The 15,451-nt window shown below is 37.2% G+C and overlaps 1 protein-coding gene across 1 annotated transcript; it reads left to right on the plus strand.

Moving 5' to 3' along the window:
* Positions 1 to 583: 583 nt before the first annotated feature.
* Positions 584 to 7,593, plus strand: opn7d (opsin 7, group member d; the record flags this gene model as incomplete). The annotated part of the gene is made up of 6 exons (XM_079466716.1): positions 584 to 671; positions 1,666 to 1,828; positions 2,800 to 2,927; positions 4,879 to 5,017; positions 5,755 to 5,950; positions 6,932 to 7,593. The coding sequence occupies 6 exons, from the start codon at positions 584 to 586 to the stop codon at positions 7,427 to 7,429; spliced, it is 1,212 nt and encodes a 403-aa protein (XP_079322842.1). The 3' UTR covers positions 7,430 to 7,593.
* Positions 7,594 to 15,451: the final 7,858 nt, after the last annotated feature.

A 15,451-nucleotide genomic window follows, 5' to 3' on the forward strand; every position in this document is an offset into this window, starting at 1 on the left:
AATTCATACAATTGAGGGATTCATATAGTATGCTATTATTACTAAAAGCCGCAAACATTCATTGATGCCCAAAAAGGCAACTACATTAAGAGCCAGGGTAAATGTTTGAAAGGAATAATGTGTATATGTTGTTATTATTTTGTACAAATATTTTTTCATTTAGTAATTCCCTTCAGATGCAGATATAGTATTAACATTTTACTAGAAAACTAAATAATAAAGATTTACACTGATCAGCTGCAAGGCGAATGTATGACCATAACTGTTCGGACATACATTACCGGAGTAGAGAGGTTAAGAAATTTGTCTGACAATAATCCTAATAAAAAGAAAAATGTCAGTATTTATAGTGTTATAATAGTATAGTGATTTTAGTCTTGGTTACCAAGGACACAACAGTTTGAGTAAAGAATGTGCTAAGAACGGATTCTGGCACATTCATTAGAAAATGTGTTAAGTATCTTTTTCACCATGTAATGAAATCATAATTCTTTTTTTGAAGGGGTTCAAAGTAAAACCCAAATGGTAAATCCTTCTTACGTATAAAACTAACTTTTTTTTCTGTCCTTCATGTTCTCTTTAGATGGGAAATACCTCCAAAATTACCCATTTTGCTTCCACAATTCCAAAGGAGCATGATGTCTTCATGGGTTCCATATACACAATCTTTTGTGAGTCCACCCACTTACAACTTAAACTTTTATTTAGGCAGCATTATTTATTCGAACTGAGGAAAAGGGATGTTGAAATGGTGTGGTTCTTAGCAGCACAGCAACTGTACAGTAATTTTATCAGTTTTTTGAGTGGCTGCTTACTGACCATTGTCAAAATAGTCTGTACCTGAATTTCTGTGATGTTCTGGACACAACAATGTAAAGGCTCTCTCTAATGTAGATAACCTTCTGATAAACAAATTATTTTACATATTAGAAGCTTAAAAACATTTTTTTTCTGAACAAACTGTATGTCCAATGTCATTAGGGTTGAAACAAACACTGACCAGTAGGAGCCTTAGAAAAATCTAATAATTTTGAGTGAATTTAAAAGATTTTTCAAACACAGCATTGCACATTTTGTATGTAAGGTTTGAGTCTCACTTCATGTAACACCCACTTTAGTTCATGGATCTCTCTAGTTTATGCAGATAGTTTAGGATAACAATGAAATATTTCACTACATGCTTAATGTTTGAGTAGAAACAGTCGTCTTTTAAAGTCTAAGCCTAATCTTTGGTTTATAAATGTATCTAATGTATGTTAAATGTATATTTACAAATGCCTTGTTAATTCTGTAGCTGTGGTTTGCATATGAAAGGCAATGCGAGTCACACCAGCTCATATAAAACAGCTTGCACAAAAAAGTCCAGGCCATTTTTTTATGTTGTCTGTGCAAAATAAGGTGCAGTGAAGCTTCAAAAGCTAGGTCAACTTCAGAGGTCATAAGCAAACTGAGCAGAAGTAGAAATAACAGTCTGAATAGTGGGATATAGTGCCAGAGTACATCACAACAGCTTAAGTTCTTGCCAAGCTGTCAGAGCAGTAGCATAAACAACCATAAAATAGGAGATGCAGAATTTCTTATTCGTTTAATTTTAGAAAGAAATATACAACTCTTTGTTGGTTGTAATCAACTTTGTAATGTTTTTCTGTAATGTTTTCTTTTCAGGTATTCTGTCACTCTTGGGAAACTGCATTCTTCTGCTTGTGGCATATCGTAAGAGGTCATCTCTGAAGCCGGCTGAGTTTTTCATCATAAATTTATCTATTAGTGACCTAGGGATGACAGTTACTCTGTTTCCCCTGGCGATTCCATCAGCATTCGCTCACAAGTATGTAGATCGAATACATAAGATTGATTATGAGATAATGAGATAAATCTTTACTACAACAAAACGTATAATCCTTGCACTGTAATATTTTTCAGGCTCTGGTGCAGCACTTGACAGCTTCCAAGGGGCAAAGATAATAAAGATACAATCTATTTGCTTCAAGCTGCTTTAGCAGGATATTGTTCATCCAAAAATGGATAGTCTCACTTACAATTTTCCTAGAGCCAAAACTGACCTTTTCTTTATTTTTACTGGAGTTTGTATCGAATGAAAACGTGCACTTTTCTTGCGTACATAACAGAGAGACAAAATATTGCTAAAAATTGCACCCAAAAATTTAAATGATGTCGATATTTTCTCACCCTCTTGTCATTTCAAACCTGTATGACTTTCTTCCGCAGAACAAAAAAATAAGATATTGGCAACCGAACAGCACTGGCCCCCATTCCCTTCTATTGTATGGACACAAAACCAATGCAAGTGAATGGGTAAAAAAAATCCAAATATCTTATTTTGTGTTCTGCTGAAGAACGAAAGTCATACAGGTTTAAAATGGCATAAGGGTGAGTAAAGGATGAGAGAATTAAAATTTTTGGGTGAACTATCACTTTAAATCATACGTTGCAGTTCCTAAAACAGTTATTATATTACACAGCGAATAATCAATAAGCCTCTGTATATTGATTACTGATTATTATGGTATATAATCAATGTACTGAAAGTAATAAGCTATTCTTTAGTTGCACTTGGTTCTGGTTGTATGTTAAGAAATGCGTGCTGCATCAGAGCCACTATGTTGTTGTCATCATGACCACTGTTGTGTGTTATAGGTTTCTGTTGATTGTATTCTATTAATAACATTTATCATGTGATTCATTGGACAAAGGTCTAAAAGTACAAGCTGTAAATGCACTTTTCATTGTTTGAAACATCATAGCTTTATTCATTCCTATCTCTTTTCTGTTTCTCAGGTGGTTGTTTGGGGAGTTGACCTGTTTGTGCTATGCTGTATGTGGCATTCTCTTTGGCTTGTCCAGCCTGACAAACCTTACAGCTCTGTCTTCCGTCTGCTGCCTCAAAGTCTGCTTCCCAACCTACGGTATCCTCCCTTGACAGCTCTTAACCCTCAATACATTTATCTTCCTCCGCCCACCTCTGTATCTTAATTTAAAATCGGATGGATCCATTCTGTCCTGCTGCGATACAACCCAAGGTTAAATGTATCACTTGATGGTTTTCAGTGTTTTTGTTGGATAAGCTTTTAACCTAAGGATGCACCATACAAATATCATGAAATTAGTCTGCAGCTGTGTGCTATAAGCTTATCTAAAGCCATATAATTGAATGTTAAACAGGTAATGAATTGCTCTTTTTTTATATTATAATATGTACTTAAGATTCATTAAAGCTGTATGTCGTGTAAACATTTAAAAAAAAAAATGTACACTGTAATGCTGCTTTACTAACCAAGTTGACAAGTTCACCCAACTGAAAATAAGATTTAACTTTGTCATTATCACTCTGCATTATATACATCATCGACTTCAGAAGGATCGAAAACATTGGCTGCACATTAACAAACACTTTCAGCACTAGCAGCAATGCCTCATGTACTTAGAACAAAACACTAAAAACACAAACATTATTAATTTTGAAACAACTCTAAATATAACAGATACAGTAATTAACAACGACAACAAGAACAGCATACAGCCAGCAAACACTAAAACAGTCATAAATACTTTGCAACCAACATGTTTAGGCAAATCTTGTTCACTTTATGCAAAACATTAAATTAGCTCCTTCAACTAAAATGTATTTGTTCAAGTTTAAGTTAATAGATAACAATGAACCTTAAGTTAACATCAAATTAAGAAAGTATTTTTTTCTTTATAAAAACAATATACATTAATGACATCAAGAGTAGATTACTGTAATGCACTATTAGGTTGCCCTGCAGACTTATTACAAACACTCCAACTGGTCCAAAATGCGGCAGCTCGAGTTCTTACACGTGCAACATTTTAGCATATCAACCCAGTTCTGTCAACCTGGCACTGGTTACCTTTAAAACATCGCATTAACTTTAAAATCTTGCTTATTGCCTATAAAGCCCTGCATGGTTTATCTCCACACTACTTTAGTGAACTTCTCTTGTATTACAGTCCTTCACGTGCACTACGCTCTCAGGCGTCCGGTCAGTTGGTAATACCTAGAATTTCAAAAACAAGCTAAATTTTGGAACAGTCTTCCCCACACTGTCCGGGAGGCAGACGCATTCTGTCAGTTTAAATCTTGACTAAAGACGCATCTTTTTAATCTTGCATACACTACACTATCATAATATAAATACTCTGAAGGTTTAGACTGCATTAGTTAGATCAACCGGAACCAGGAACACTTCCAATAACAACTGATGCATTTGTTGCATCAAAGAGTGCAGAACAGTACTCTACTCTCAGCCAGTCTTGTCTCATTGTTCCAAGGTTACTAGAGGATGCAGGATGCAGTTCATGCCCAGACCTGACAAAAGCTGAGATGATAGAGCTGGATAAAGAAGGACGCGGCGACTTGACACGTCTTAACTACAAAATTTCAGCTGCTATTAGATTATTAATGATGGTCTTAAATCGAACATTTTTTATTTTGCCTTGTTGTGCAAGCACTGTCGAGCTTGTGCAAGAGGCTGCAGCTTTTCGATTAAGACACCTCTTACATTTAGGTTAGTCTGGGACTAGGCTTAAGCCATGTGAAGGAAACCACCCCTTTGAGATTTAACTTCCTAACATTAAAAACTAATTAAATCATGAAGATATGTGTGGTAGATAGAAAATGCAAACTGAGATGGCAACGAGGAAAGCAGGTGAACAGATGGACTTTGTAGGTGGGAGGGAGGCAGGGTCATAACTAAAATGGTTATTCAGAGGTGATAATGACAGATGAAGTGTCATGATTAATTATAGTATAGTATAAATGTAGGTGTATTAAGAACATATCAATGCAAATTTACAACAAATATGTTGCTTATCGTTTCCTTGTTCCTTTTCTAGGTAATACATTTTCCTACTCTCATGCATGTCTGATGATAGTGGGGGTGTGGTGCTATGCCACTGTGTTTGCCGTGGGGCCCTTAGCAAGTTGGGGTCACTATGGCCCTGAACCCTATGGGACAGCATGCTGCATAGACTGGTAAGTGCCTGAAACCATGTTAATAGAGTTAAGTGATAACTTTTCTTAAGAAAAATCTTAAGGTGGTTATTCATGCAAAACAGAACATTGCTTTCTGGTTGCTAGGTAATTGCTTAATAATCCAAGTCAAAAGAGTCGTCCTAAGCCTATAATATTGTCGTCTTAACATAGGTTGGGTTATTCTTTCAATGCAAAACACTGGATAGCCTCTATTAACATTAAGCTGAAAATTATAAGTGTGATTACAATAAGAAAAGTACCAGTGTTTATTGGGGTTAGGAGTTATTCTTATTCGGATAGTTCACCCAAGAATAAAAATTATGTCTTTATTTATTCAACCTTATGTTGTATCAAATCTGTATATTAATCTTTCTTCTGTGGAACACAAAAGAAGATATTTTGAGAAATGGTTTTCTTTCAATGTAATGGAAGTCAGTGGGATCCAATGTTGTTTGCATACCAGCAATGTTCCAAATATATTTTGAGTTTTGCATAAGAAAGTCATACAGGTTTGGAAAACATTTTACACTATCCCTTAAAACAGTATCTTCCCTCAGCATCAGCACTAATGATTGTTTCGAAATTGGTTTCTCAAAGACTTTATTGTCGTAAGAACTACAAAGTAGTCCTACACTCTACGGTTGGCCTGCTTACCGTCAGCTCTCCACAAGCATGCTAACCTTTTGTAACAGCTGTAACACAGGTCCTATAGGATGAATCTGTTGTCCTGTGCACAGGTACGCACCTGGCAACAACGCGCTGGCCATGTCTTACATCATCTGCCTCTTCCTCTTCTGCTATGCACTCCCATTGGCCATCATTATCCTCTCCTACATCATGATCCTCATCACTGTAAGAGGGTCACGGCAGGCCATACAGCAACATGTGTCTCCACAGACCAAGATAACAAATGCACATGTTCTCATTGTAAAGGTGAGCTGGGGAACAAATTATGTGTTATTGATTAGACTATATGTAATGATTTGGGGAGGGCTTTAAAACATTATAGCGAAGATTTATGAAATCGAATAAATATGTTGACCTTTGTTTTTTTTTTACAACACACTGATGAATTTTGATAAAGCTTATTTAATGCATTTCTGTCTTTGCAGCTACTAATGTATAGCCAGAGCCCTTTTCCAATCAGGAACTATATGGTGTAGCCATATCCGCGTTCTTAGATTAGATATAATAGGATTAGATTAGATTCAACTTTATTATCATTACACATGTACAAGTACACGTACAGGGCAACAAAATAGTTTTGTCTAACCAGAAGTGCAATAGCAGCAAGCGCAGGATATACAGTGGTTGCATACGTGCAGGAAAAAACAGCATTATGGAAGTAGTTTACAGATGGGTATGTACAATGAACATAATATACAGGTGGCTATTACTATAAGAACCAATTATCAAGAACCATTGAATTTATCAGAAAACCCTTTTCTTCATCAGGGGTAGTTTATGGGGCACTGGATGTTCAGGGCTTATCACAGACCTCTGTAGATGGAGACATGCTTTAATTAAATAATAAATCCAAATAACAAATAGTCCCACACTTGGTCTCAAACATGTACATTTATTAGCAGTTTTAGCTTTATTTTAAAAGAAGAGTGATTGAACGAACATTATGTTTATCCTTCATAGCAGTGTTTGTATTTGTGTCGAACTGGCATATTAAAAAGGGCATCAATGCTGTGATTTGTTTTTGGGTAGAGAAGACAAATGAGTCGAGGAATTTTATTACGATATTAAATGTATAGATTGATTGCACTGTAAGTCACTTTGTAAGCATCGCCAGGTGCATTAAAATGTTAAAGAATTAAAAAAAGTTAAGTGTATTTGTTTGTTATACATTTCTGATCTCCAGAATTTTCACTTTAATATATTTGTGCTTTCTTTTGTCTCTAAAAGCTCTCAGTGGCGGTGTGTATCGGTTTTCTGAGTGCATGGAGCCCCTATGCGGTTTTGGCAATGTGGACTGCGTTTGGAGAGCCCAGTCAAGTCCCACCTCTAGCTTTTGCTCTTGCAGCTATCTTTGCCAAGTCCTCCACCATCTACAATCCTGTGGTGTACCTGCTGTTCAAACCCAACTTTCGTAAATCTTTGAGCAGGGACACAGCTCAAATACGCAGACGGATTTGTTCCAGCCCATGTAAGGGAAGCCCTTTGCCTTTAGTAAAGGATCTTTACCCGCAATCATCCCTCCACTGCAATAAGGATGTTAGCAATTCCAACCACTTTTCCAATGGCCTAGTGGATAACCACGGGGCTTGTCTTCAATGCACAGAGACAGAACCTCATTGTCAACAGACCACGCCTCAAAGAACAGCATGCCTGCTCATCGGTACATCCTACAGCGAGGTGACTATGAGTCAGATGACGGAGGCAATGCAAGTTGACCTTATGTGAATACCCATCAGGCTGGCTTTATGTCACAACTAGGACCTCTGGCAAACATAAATCAAAGATAAGCCAAGGATTGCAGTGTATTTGGGACATTTATTTGAGTTCTGTTCAGAAAACCGTTCAAACAATGCATATTAAACCGAGGAATTTAAATGTACGATAGATTGAAAAAAAAATTAAATAAATTCTGTAATACTTAGAATCTGTAAATCACAGAAAATTCTAATTCATTCCAATGGAATGTTCTGCAAGTCTGACCAATCAACAGGAATCAAAGGAGCGGGTCTTAACAAGTGGTTACTGAGATTACCAAGAATATTGTCCTCCGAGATTTCCAAAAACCGATGTGAAAATCGGTGAAATCAATGGTGTCCAGCATAATTCACTAATGTCGACAATGCTCAAAGGACACTTATGGGAATTATTCATTAGCTGTCTTTTATAAACCAAGGCTTTTAAACCAAACACCATCATAACATGAAACAGTCCAAATGTTCAATTGATCATAGAGCCAGGTATAGGGTTCTCTGGGATGGGGCTGAATTTGATTCATTTATGATATTTTATTAATACTTGTTTTTTCTCACTAAGTAGTTGTGTCAGGTAAAGTTTGTCATAATATAATTTTGAGATTATTTTAATCAGATGTAAATTTGTGCATAACATTTACATTTAGTCATTTAGCAGACACTTCTATCCAAAACGACTCACAAATGAGATAAATAATGGAAGTAACAAAATAATGGCACAACACAAGGACAACAAAAAGCATAAGCGCAGTAAAACTGGTCTCATATACCCCACCACAGAATACAAAGCAGAGTTTTTTTTTAAGGATAGAAATAGTAGAAAAGAGATAGATGTCAGAACTGATCAGTCAGGTGCTGACTGAAGAGATGTGTTTTCAGCCGATTCTTAAAGATGGCTTCAGAATCTGCTGAACTTGTAGCAGCGGGCAGATCATTCCAAAAATATGGAACAGATCTAGAGAAGGTACGTGAGAGTAATTTTTTACCTTTTTGGGATGGCACTTCAAGACGTTGTTCGTTTGCAGAGCGTAGGGATCTGGCGGGACAAGCCTGGACTAGGACTTGCACAGCATGCTCGGACAGGAAAGGTCTAATTTTCCTAATTTGTAAAGGATGAATAAACAGGACCGGGTGGTGCTGGCAAACAATATCCGTGAAGTTAAGCTGATCATCGATTACCACTCCCAGGTTTTTGGCCATTCTGGAAGGAGTGATGGTCGGTGAGCCCAGTTGAATGGAGAGGTTGAATCTTTGAGTTGTCCGGGATTTACAAGCAGTTCTGTTTTTGCTAGGTTCAGGTGATGGTCCTTCATGCAGGGCGAAATGTCAGTCAGGCATGCTGAGATGCATGCAGAAACACTCGGATCATCAGGCTGAAAAGACAGGTGGAGTTGTGTATCATCATAACATCTGTCAAAGTATTTTATTCTGCAAAAATAAAGTGCACAATTTAAGGTAAAAAGGTATAAAAGCATTAAGTATTTTACAGACAAAAAAGTACCATACCTGATTATCTGGTAAGCCAATACTCTGAGGCCATACACCATTAAACTGTCTGTGAATCCACAATGCACCATGGTTATATTTATAATGTATTTATACTGTATGCATATTGCTGTTTAAATTTCACAAGAAATGATTATGCAAAAAAGTGTTGCATGCAATAGTTTCATAAAAAGCAGATGCTTATCAGATGATCATTACATGAACTGTGAAAGACATTTTTGGATGAGGAAATATAATATCACATGACAGTTTGTAACAATGTAGCATTTGTCAACAACATTTCGTTTAACCACAGTAAGTTGTGATTGGCAAAGGCGAGACTAAAATAGCTCATGAAGCAGATGGAAAACTGACTTATGAGGATAAAAGCTGACTTATGAACAGATTTGACCTTTTTAATCCAATGTTGCAAACTGTGCTTATATTAATGCCATAAAGGTAGCTAAATGAAAACACCTAACTTATGATTTATTGAGGAATGCTGTGGGTAAGGTTGCAAGGTTGACAGTTATACTATATGGTAAGGTACTACAAAATATGAATTTCTAATTTCTTGTTTGTTTGTTTTATGCTCTCAAACCAAGTGTTTAACTAAGAAGTCATTTTAACATCTTTTGACAGGTACACACAGTTAAAAATGCAAATCATCTTAATTAATGTGTTTTTGAAAGTTTGATATTGTAAATAGCTATATATAGTGGCTTTCATCTGAAGTCGTGGCGAGATTTCTTAAAAACACATTTCTCCCTAAAAACAAAAGAAAAATTGAGGACTGACATTTTATTATTTATACGGTGACAAAAATTTTTATTACAGATTTATTATCTGTTTTACAATATACTGCAATTATCTATAAATAACTTACTACACAAACAGTATATTATCACTGCATATTGCAATATATATTTCTTTAGGTTTTGGTGTAAGTAGATGTGGACACATATTTTTAAACTCTAATGTGACTCACTGAAATATTGTGTAAAGCTTGAAGGGTTTCTGGGAAAATACGAGTAACCTTGTCGATTCGAAATGACTCTATTTTTATTTTAATATGGACTAATCCATTGCCTGAACTCCATTTAAAACTCCTTTGCCCCACAGGAGTTGTAAAAATCCTTGAAAAATTTAACAATTGCAATGAATTTCCCCCTTTAATTTAAAACCTGCATTTTAAGGCTGTGATCTTACATTTCTGACTTATATCACACTGCCACTATGTGGAGACTTCTTTGCTCAGAGGCAGATTTTCAACAGGCTAAACATATTCATAAATCCGGCATTAATCCATCCCTTTATCTGGATTGCTATTCTGCACCTGAAATCTCTTTCACTTCTGACAATCCAAATCCACAATTGTGACAGGCCTATATACAGTATTTATGAACAGTTAAGTGTTGTTGTTGTTTTCTCGTCACACACACGCTGTAATGTATTGGACATTTTGTGAATAAGATTGAATTAAGGATAAAATTATATTTTTTTCTTATTATTATCTTGATGAAATTGAAATAAAGCTGTTGAATGCACTGTGAAAATATAAAAAAATGTTTTCACAACATGCAATAGTAATTTGTTTAAATAAAGATTTATTATATTAGAATATGTTTTATATTGCATAGCAAAAATAGCTCTTATGATAGATCTCTGCTATAAATAGGTCTAGATTTTTTATTGGTTTATATCCTTATTACAGTGTAATTACAAAAGTATTTTCCTGATAATTTTCCATGCTTATAAAAAACTTTATTTGTGATGTCTGCACTAAGTGTGTTGGATTGTATCATACACTGTGACAGAAGATAAAATTAAACAAAGAATGGACTTATTGTATTCATTAATAGTAATCTAAAATACTGGAAAGCCCTAAAAACGTCTAGATCATTTTATTGGTTATAGATCACTGCTCTCACCTCCTTCTTTGATGTTCATAACAGAGGCTAATGAACCAGCCTGGATTCATATTCTTCTCACATTTCCTGCAAAGCATTATTTATGTGTAGGATCTCGGCACGTGTAGGAGAGTGTGTGTGCTGCTTGTCAGTGGCTTGAGAGACAGTCTCTATTAGTAGGCTCTAGAGACATATTGGACTGAGGAGATCTTTAGTGGGCAGTGAAGTCAGTCAGCTGTGACCATCAACAATACCAAACGACATCTCAGGTCTGCTTATCTCTCCTGGTCTTTCCTTCTAGGTCCCTCATTCATCTCTCCATATTTTCTTATTTAAGAGTTACATTCATCCACTCGCTCAGCTCTTCTGACAGTCTTGAATGGTGACTTATAATCTTTATAAAATAATCTAGTGTGTGTCCAATCCTGGGTTTTGAGAGACACTCTTCTGCAGAATTTAGCCCCAACCTTTTGATTAAGGTTAAAGCTAAACTCTGCAGGACACTTGGCCCCAGGGGCAGGACTGGACACCTTTAAGTATACTATACACACAGACTATTTTAGTTGTTGAACGACTTGAGGGTGAGTAATTAATGAAAGAATTTTCATTCTTTGTTGAACTAACCCTCTAACTGTTTGTCTACAATAACATATTTTATGTTGCCCATAATTGTGTCAGGACTGCAAGTGTGTAACTTAATTTACATTTAGTCATTTAGCAGACACTTTTAATAAGCAATAAGCGATATGTCATACAGGCGCAATAATACAATATTTGCTAATATAAAGTTACTAGTTTCAACAAAAGCTAGACAACTACCTGTTGAGAGAAAGAGAGAGAGAGAGGATTAGTGTAAAAAAATTCCTTTGTCTTTCAAGTATTCACAGAAGAGATGGGTTTTAAGTAGTTTTTTGAAGGTTTTGAGAGATGTGGTTGACCGGACCGAGTTATGAAGAATGTTCCACCAGGAAGGAGTTGTAAAGGAGAATGAGCGGGTAAGTGATTTACTGCCCTTATGAGAAGGCAATACAAGATGCCGCTCGTTTGTTGAATGCAGGGTTCTTGATGGGGTGTAGGAGTGTAGGGGGTGTGAAGGTATGTCGATGCAGATACATACCCTGTAGGAAAGCATCAGTGACTTGAATCTGATACGGGCTTCAACCGGTAGCCAGTGGAGAAAGATGAAAAGGGGTGTCACATGAGCCCTTTTGGGCTGTTGAAAGACGGGGCACAACGCTGCGTTTTGAACAAGCTGGAGTGGTTTGATAACCTTTGCAGTAAGACCAGCACAGAGATAGCATTCAGATGCCCTACCTCTTGGTGGAAGCGAGCGCCACCAAAAGAGCCGTCTTCGTGAGATCAGGTAGAGCAGCTTCTCCTAGGTGCTCAAATGGGGCCCTTCCGGGAAAGGGAACTCACAGTTTCTGAGTTTCACAGTCCTGTCTGTTCCCAGCAAGTTTGCCTCGCATTTCCCATTGGACGCCATCTCTCATCATCCCTGACGCTCCCTCACCTGTCCGCATCACAACACGTGCCAGCAATCCCCTCATCACCCAGACACTTTATATACCCAGTCTTGTCATGCATTCTTTGTCCGATCTCTGTTTTGTTTGAAGTGTTCGAGTTGTTAAATAAACATACCTTTATGTGATCTCCATCTGCTGTTGTCTATGGTATTCCGTTACAGTAGATCGGACCTCCCAAAATGGAATACAGGTATATTGGCTTCAATCCCTCATGCACCAGCCTCGACTCCCGGCTCTCGTCCCGGCTACCTCACTACATACCTCCACCCCCTCACTCTGTCCCTCCCAGCCTCTGCCGATCTATCCCCTGGGGATATGCACTGATGAGACGAGAGCAAACTACAGTTAGTTCAGAACGCAGCTGCCGGAGTTCTAACCAGGTTCAGAAAATACGATGACATAACCCCAATGTTATCATCCCTTCACTGGCTACCCATTAGGCTACCCATTAAGTATCGTAAGTATCTTTTGATAATACCTAGAATAACTAAATCCACCAACGGGGGGGGGGGGGGGGTCGAGCTTTCTCATACGTAGCACCTAAACTCTGGAATAGCCTTCCTGACACTATTCAAGGATCAGACACACTCGCCCAATTTAAATCTAGATTAAAGACACATCTTTTCAGCCAAGCATTCACTTAATGCAAAATATGCTAAATAAACCACAGGGAGACTGCTTGTCAGGTTACAGACAGGAAGACAACAGAGAGTTGAGTGTAATAGTTTTATTCAGCAGAATGGAACAAACTCCAGACACGAAATGGTGAATAAACAGACAGTGAGCAGGTAATGATGTCTTAGCTTAAGGAATGAAAGTCTCTATGAACAGCTATGGAAGATGGGACGAAACAGATGACAGTAGCATGTTGATGACGACCAGGAGCATCCAGATGAGCCGAGGTAAGTCTGTTTGTCTATGTAGAGACGAGACCAGACGAAGACCGGAGAGTGAAGAGAGAGTGAGTGCAGGTTATAAAGGGTGAGTCGAAGATGGGATCCAGGTGGTGGTGATTAGAATTCGGGTGATGACGAACGAGTGGGCGGAGTGAAGGGCAAATGAGGCGTGGTTACCGGGGGAATCCTGACACTGCTGACATTAGATATTATTTACTAGAATAATTTAACTTGTTATATAAACACCATGTACTGTGTTTTACCTTTTTTGTGTTTTTCTTAATTTCCCCTGTAAAGCTGCTTTGGAACAATGCACATTATAAAAAGCGCTATATAAATAAACTAAAATTTAATTGAACTAATTCATAGCACAGACTTGGAGGTTGAGTTTTTACTGTTTTGTCTCGTATGTTTTCGATTTTATCTGTAAAATATTTCATGAATTCATTGCTACAAAGGTGCGGCGGAATAACCAGGTCATGTGATGTCTGTTTATTTGTTAATTTAGCAACTGTACGAAATCATCAAAAAATTTTGTTAGTTTCTATGAGGTTACGGAGGTGCTCAGCCTTTGCTGCTTTCAGTGACTTTTTATTACAGTTTGCACGCTCTTATCATGCAATTTTAAAGACCTCTAACTGGGTTTTTTTCCGTTTGCGCTCCAGTTTACGTGTTTCTCTTTTAAGGGCGCGAGTGGGGCTATTGTACCATGGTGCTATATTTTTCTCATTAATCTTTTTCGACTTCATAGGTGCAACAGCTTCTAATGTATTAGAGAAAATAGTGCCCAAGTGAGTGGGTCCATTGATGGGTTTGGTTACTCCAAAAGAGTGTAGTAGTTCTGTAAACGGCACTGCTAATGCATCGTTAGCACTATCTACGTGAATATTAAAATCTCTGACAATTAGTACTTTATCAACGTGAACCAATAGGTCCGATAAAAAGTCTGCGAACTCTTTCAGAAAATCAGTGTAGGGACCGCAGGAGGTCTATACACAGTAGCCAATGTAAAAGAAAGCAATGTTTTTTTACCTTTGTTTGGAACAATTATGTTCAACGCAAGCACTTCAAATGATTTAAATGTATTCTCTGTTCTCTGAGTTACAGTAAGAAAGTCCCTAAAAATTGTTGCGACACCACCACCATGACCAACCGGACGTGGCTCATGCATATAACAGTAGCTTGGTGGGGTACACTCATTTAGACTGAAATAATCAACCAGGTTTCGGTAAGACAAAGTATATCAAAACCGTTGTCCGTGATCATTTCATTTACAATAATTGACTTTGAATTTAGTGATTTTGGTTGTTTATAACGTTGTCTTCAGGTTTAATCAGATGTTTTCTCTGACTTTTGCCAAAATTATTATTTTGTAGTATTATTCGGGGGACAGATACAGTCCCTATATATTTGGAAGCAGAAATATTAATAACAGTTGAGTGGGAGGAACAGGCTGGTTAAAGTTTTTACTTACCGGTGGGAGACGTAGTCAAACGTGTGTAGCGCCTTTGAGATGTTGTCAGACATGAGATCCGCTCCGCTGCTGCTGGGGTGCAGGCCGTCTGTGATGAAATTGACAGATTATTATTAAATAGATCAAACGAATATTATTTATTAAGAATTACATAATAAGTACTTAAATTTAATTATTTTAGTTGTCAGCTGGCCAAAGACAAATCTGGAGGTACAATGCCCCCTACCGAAAAGATTGACTAAAATGTATTGCTATGGATTTTTTCTGTGGTGTGGTTTTGGAAACCAACCGAAAACAATGTCCTCGACTGATGTACTGCTAACTAAGTCGACAAAGTAAGTCTTGCATTTCTATATTGGCCACTTCTTATTTCACTAGAAGTTAATGCAACAACTTAAATAAAATATTAGCCATTTTAGTCCATTTTACTTGCTTATTCTTTATAGCCTATGATTTTTTTCTTTCACAGTGCAATTTATGATTTCTACCATTACTTTTATATGATGACAAATATGCTCTTGTATGTGAGTTCTGTTATCAATCCCATCTTGTACAACTCATCCAATTTCTGGTGAGTCTTTTTCTCCACTCGTGTCACATCAGTTCTAAAAGGGGAAAGGAGCAACCACAAGAGGCGCTCACAACTACCAAAACATTTTCGTTCCTCTTTGGTCACACCCCCTACCAGTCATCACTCCCTCTGTT

Source organism: Barbatula barbatula (genome assembly GCF_947034865.1).
Source record: "Barbatula barbatula genome assembly, chromosome: 11".
Lineage (NCBI taxonomy): Eukaryota > Metazoa > Chordata > Actinopteri > Cypriniformes > Nemacheilidae > Barbatula > Barbatula barbatula.